This window comes from Sus scrofa, chromosome 10, assembly GCF_054392235.1.
Source record: "Sus scrofa isolate SSC_HxYL_T2T_F1_AM1 chromosome 10, Sscrofa_HxYL_maternal_Yorkshire_Landrace_v2.0, whole genome shotgun sequence".
NCBI lineage: Eukaryota > Metazoa > Chordata > Mammalia > Artiodactyla > Suidae > Sus > Sus scrofa.
This window is the reverse complement of record NC_139392.1, coordinates 580,591-586,672: the sequence shown is the minus strand read 5'-3', so window position 1 is coordinate 586,672 and position 6,082 is coordinate 580,591. Positions and strand designations below refer to the sequence as shown.

Here is a 6,082-nt window from a genome sequence, read left to right as displayed (position 1 = left end):
GTCTCTCCTTTCTGCCTTTTATCAGGACATTTTCTCCTACTCATCCAGCAGAGCACTGAATTATTTTTAGCCCAACACGTTTTCCAGTGAACATGCTAGTCATTGTGTAGTTGCTTCCCAGCAGACTTTTTGCCAAAACCTTAAAAGTCCATTCGTTTTTACTAAAAAGTGATCATGAAATAGTCTACGTTCAGAATCAAATCATTGGCACCTTAGTTGGCTCAAACACCTAAAATTGAAGTATTTTCCAAGTAGTGTTTTCTCAATATTTTTGTCTGAGTTTGAATTATTAATTAAAGGGAAAAATATTTCCATTATATTTATATTACTTCAATGATTTGGATATTTATAGTATTCCAATAATTATATTTCCAAGCCTCAACATCCATACTTACCTCAGGCCTAGTAATAAGAGTGTCTCATAGGCTGTGTCTTCTGTAAGTTAAGAGAATTCCAAGGCCTGCTCAAGCCTTCTTATTCTATATAGATATTAACATACATATTAATAATATACAGGTCAGGAAATGGCCGTCTGTAAATTCAGGGATGTTTCCTTTTGGAATTGGATTTCACTTTCAACTGCAAAATTATCTAGCCTGGTAGCACATGAAAAGAAATATATTTTTCATCTAATAGAAAAGGGGGAAATATAGCCCTCTGTATACTATATATTTCTTTGAAGTGTGACTAAATTCTAGTGCAGGTTTTTTTGTTTTGTTTTGTCTTTTTGTCTTTTTTAGGGCCAAACCCATGGCATATGGAGCTTCCCAGGTTAGGGGTCCAATTGGAGCTGTAGCCACCAGCCTACACCACAGCCACAGCAACGCGGGATCTGAGCTGCGTCTGTGACCTACATACACCACAGCTCAGGGCAACCCTGAATCCTTAATCCACTGAGCAAGGCCAGAGATCGAACCTGCAACCTCATGGTTTCTAGTCAGATTCGTTAACCACTGAGCCACGATGGGAAATCTTAGTGCAGTTTCTTAGATTTCTGCTATTACTTATGCTTAGGAAAACACATCATTATTTTGTCCCTATTTAAATGTTTTTAGATAGAAGCAATAAAGTAAAATTCTATTATACACAACATAGGCTTATTTATAAGCCATATAACTGGTTTTTAAGAACTGTTTCCTGTAATCTTAGATCGCTCTAACATAATTAAAGTTGACCTGTCCCTCCAAATAAGACTGGAGCTCAGTCCTATAAAAGATCAGAGACGATCAAAATGAAGTAAACGTTCATTATTCACAGAATAAGTACGGTCTGTGTTAAAAATTTCCCAGCAGGTACTTATTAATTTGTTTAGTTTTCCCTAAATCTGTCCTTCAGATTATAGTCCTTGGAACGTGACATCACCCTTATCTCAGGTTTATTCAGATGGAGAACTGCTGATTTATATATTACGTCTCAGCCAGGGTCCATTCTGGGGAAGAAAAACATACAGTATTTGGACAGAGAAAGTTAAATGTGGAGAAATATTAGCTGTAGCAGAGCTTTGGAGCAATGAGAGATTGGATGGTAATAAGCAAAGAGAATTTGAAAAGATGGTAGCCGCAGCAGGTGTAACGAGCAGACACTATTTCGGGGCCTTAGCCCTCTCTCATTAGAGCATTCCACCAAGAGACCCCAGGACTGAAATCCACACTTTTAGGACGGTACTCTGTGGCTCTGCAAAGAAGTCACTGTGGTCCCCCCTGGCTGGAGACCTCCGGGGTCCTCAAGGGGAAAGGTCTCAGTGGAGGCATTTGACCAAGCAACCCTCTGAGGGTGTTGAGGGGAGCGCCTGGCCCTGGGTGTGTTGGCCACCATGTGTTCTCTGAAGAAGCCACTGAGGCTGCAGGAGACTGGGACCGTGGGTGCTGCCCATGCTGCACAGTCAGTCCGTTGGAAGAACGGAGCAGGCTTTCCTTGGTCATTTTGTCTGTGTTCATCCCCGTTTCTCAATATCCAGAGCAAGCTCCAGAGGAGGCAAAAAGAGAACTCAGGGGACCCAGCACCATGCTGCTCTTCAAGCCCCGGTTCCCAGGTCCGTCATCCTCCTTCCCTTCACCTTTCAGTCTTCTCATGCTGCTTTGACAGATCATATCTCTTCCTCAGCCAGACTTAGATCGACTCGCCCTACGCTCGGCAAAGCCAAACTACTGACACCAGGCTGTAGTGCTGGAAAGGGTATCAATCATTGCAAAGTGCCAAGCAGGGACAGCAGGGCAACTGAAGTTTGAAAGACCTAAATTCAGTGGCTTTCCAGGAAGGGTGTTTAAAGGCAAGGTGAGGGAGAGGATCATGTGATCAGCTCATGCACATCTTTTTCATTGGGGGGTGGTGAGGGAATAGAATGGTATTTCAGCAATCCGGTATTAGTTTTCTGGCTCCAGTGAGTCTGGGGTCTGTGTACTAGTGATCAGCAGGCAGTAACTGCAAAGCCACTCAAGGATGTAGCTCAGAATAGTGTCTACAACCCTTGAGGAGAAAGTCTTCGACTCTGTTTTATGGCTAAACTATTATTGTTTGGTCTTGCTTGACTGCTTTCCTGGGACAAGGGGAGCGGGGTAAGGGTGTCTATGCTTGGGGAAGGCCTCACAGGGTCCTGATCCATTTCATATTAGAGGGGTTTTTTTTTTTTTTTTTTTTGCTGTACTTAGCCAAAGAAGAGGGAGAAATGCTTCTACTCCATTTTCTTGAGAACAAAAGTCTATCTTTGCATTTAAAATGATTTTTCTTTTCTCTAACCATTGCCTTCTGGCCTTCAAATTAGTGTGTTGAGACATTAGTCTCTGTTTTGTTCAAAAAAGTTCTCTTCTGACACCAACATTGGTCTCTTCTTTCCTTTTATTCTCTCTTGCTTCCTTTCCCTCTACTTTACCCCATGCCCTTTGTTCACTTCCCCTTCCTTCCCTTTTCCATGCTTTCCTTCCTGCCTGCCCGTTTCCTGCCACCTTGTCATCCAGAAGGTATTATGTTGAGAAGTTATTCAACAGCAGCTTGTTTATGGCTACCTTTTCCTATGAGATCATTTTCATGATTACACTGGTTTTGACAAGTGGATTGTGTAGTTGCAAAATATAATTTGTCCAAAAAACCAGAGTTTTGGAAAAAATACATCAAGAGTTTTCATCATCAGAAATAATTTTATTATTTATTTTAAAGCAATTCAATAGAACTGGTAGCAAAATGGTACAGAGACAATAAACAGAACCAAACCCTATAGGGTTACAAGAACTATTGTTGACTTCATATTTTATTTCCATGTGCAAGTATATTAAAAAGGCAACTTTGTTAAAAGGCTTTTATAAGTATGTTTTTATTCTTTAAATAACAGAAAGACTAATAAATGATCATTATTATAGCAAGCTGATATGAATTGTGTCAAGTATTAAATTTGGCCTAACATTCATAATCAAAAATAATTATTGTAAAATTTATGAAACAAAATTTTTAGTTTCATAGTAAATATAGTCAGTCCTAGCTTAAAATCCTAGTCTTGACAACTGTCATAATGCAAAAATACTCAATTTGAGATCTTGAGGGGAAACAGAAGATTCATAAATTCTTACATTTATCCCTAAACGTAACTGTAGTGGAGGAAATAAATGGCAACTCAAGGAAACATTTGACTGGAATATGAGCAAATATGAAACAAGTTCATTAAATTTATTATTGTTCTCCATTACATATATTAAATTCTGCCTTTAGCTTGAATAATTTACATGTGAATATGTTTGTCAGATATACTTCACCTGTGTTTTGTAACATACACACTTACATATGCATACAATCTTTGTCTTCAGGTAAGCTCCGGATTTTAAGTAATGTGTTACATATTCTACTTCCTTGTCTGGCTAAAAAAAAATTAACTATAGGTGCTCCTTGTTTTAGAAGAAATTCTTAGCGTTCTTCTTATTCTAAAATGAGAGTAACGTGAAACACTAAACAAAAACAGCAACGACAAATAGGCATTTCATATTTTCAAAGCCAAATTATACAATGGCTATAGTTTATAATTTCCCATTTTACGTTTTATATTTTTATTTCCATAGATTTATTTGGGGAATATTAGGTTGTATTTTTTTTAATTATTCTATTTTTCTTTCAATTTATCTGCTTCTTTGTGAAAAGAGAGCATAAATGGTCTCTTTCTAATCTTATCTATCCTATCATCTGTTGAATTAAAAATCAATGTGAAGTTCAGAAATAAAAAAATACAAAATTAGAGGAAAACATCTTTTTAAATTTCTCAGTGTCTCTTTTATGGGAGTAACAACACACATTTCAACTGCCTGGCAAAGTGTGATCTGTGCTTTTCTGCTTGTTTCTGAAGGGGAGGAATGCAATACAGGTAAAAGCATTAGTGTCATCAAAGGTTGACTTTTCTCTATTCTTGTCAAATTCTGTATGCTTTACAGTAAATGTAAATGGCAAAAACTACCTATTTTCATTTTATACTTTTCCCTCATAGTGTTACAACATAGTTCCTGTAGATAATTTTCCAAAATTAGATCAAAACTTTTAATATACTGATTTTTGGTATGTGATTCTTTCCATATCAACTGCATAAAGGAGGAGGACTAATAATGTTTTGAAATTTCTTCTATAAAAAAGTATAATTTTGTTTCTTTTAATGTCATCTTGCTAATGAAATACACTATGTAGACATACAAAAATGTTAAAGCTCAAGAGTCTAATGAAATCGTGACTATTTCAGTGAACGTTTCAATTCTTGGATTACATTTAAGCTGACAAATGTGGTGAAGTACTTTATGTTAGGCATTCTCGCAGGAGAACAAGACATATATCGGCTTTAGTACACTTTTCTTGGCATGCCGTGTATGTCACATCTAAAGTTGGGAAAAGTTCATGTATTTGATTTTTCTTTTGTGTTTGTTTTGGTTTACTCAGAGTAATAAAACACTCCATGAGCAGCTCAAATTCTAAAATAATATGATATCATATGAGAAAGCAAGAAAAAGGTGAAAATGACTTAAAGATGTCTATTCTAAAGCAAACTATGATTCTTACATAAAAGTCCAGCACACAACTTTTTTGTTAATCTCTGTGTAGAGAGGACTAAGCATTTATAATTAGCTCATTTTAAAAAATGGCAAATTTAAAGAATATATTACGACACATTTAATTTTAAGAGGAGTAACATCTTCTACTTCCTTTGTGATGCACCAAATATAGTTGGATTTCTAGTTTCCTTTCAGTAAAACCTTCAAACTGTTAAAAAACTGGCTTCGTATGGTTTGCATTACTGTTAAACAATTCAGCATTAGGTTTAAATGTTTATGTCTTAATTTACGTTTTCAGAAGCATTCCATTGAGGTCTCTCAGATATTAATAGGAAGAGTACCAAGAAGCAGTACTTTAAATTTCAAAATAATCTATACTTCTAGGAGAACAGAATTTTTTAAATGTGAAAGAACGGGATATGTTCCAATCTAGTTTATTTTCATGCCAGCAACACTTTTGTTTTTCTAGGATTTAGGGTTGTTTCAAGCAAGATCCTTGTAGGAAAAAATAAGTCTCATTTTCTTTTTATCAAAGCTGAGTTTCCTCCCGAGAGTCTTGGCCAGTGGTGTTGCAGATGCTGTTTTTTCGACTGGGCTCATTGTTTGGTAGGTAGGCCAAGGGATCAGGTCGTATTAAGTATCTAATAAAAGAAAAACAAAGCAAATAGCTGTGATTGCAAATGAAGGCAAAACTACTTTACACTGACACTTTGGATTGTTACTGCAAATTTATTTGTTTAGCTTAAGGTTATCGAACTTGTCTCTATATAATGTTGGCAGAAGGACTTGCTGTTTATTTGGTCTTAAATTTTTCAGGGCCTGTATTATTTCTGTACCTAAGAAGATTAGGAAGATGAATGTAAATAAATGAAGGTCAGTGTCTTTCAGTTATGCTCTCTTTCACCACCTTAATCTTATCAAAAGTTTGTTTTTAGTATTTGGTTGATTTATTCTTCTTTACTTTGGCCATTTTTCTATCCAGGTGACCTAAATCTTAGCCATGATTTTTCTATTGCTTAACTGCTCTTACTCTTAGTTTTATTATTCATAAACAAATTTGAGCTGTG

The 6,082-nt window shown here is 36.3% G+C and overlaps 1 protein-coding gene across 50 annotated transcripts in view; it reads right to left on the bottom strand.

The window, feature by feature from the left end:
* Window positions 1–3,114: 3,114 nt before the first annotated feature.
* KCNT2 (potassium sodium-activated channel subfamily T member 2) overlaps window positions 3,115–6,082 on the bottom strand; it is a 339,459-nt gene continuing 336,491 nt past the window's right edge. For 46 of the 50 annotated variants that reach the window (XR_014817188.1, XR_014817189.1, XR_014817194.1 and 43 more), the window contains one exon: window positions 3,115–5,656. Coding sequence is in view for 26 of the 50 variants with exons in the window: in XM_084978990.1 (XP_084835116.1) it covers window positions 5,545–5,656 (112 nt within the window). In the remaining 24 variants the exon portion in view is untranslated. The remainder of the gene's footprint in view (window positions 5,657–6,082) is intronic. The other 4 variants (XR_014817190.1, XR_014817197.1, XR_014817195.1 and 1 more) reach the window with 1 other exon arrangement.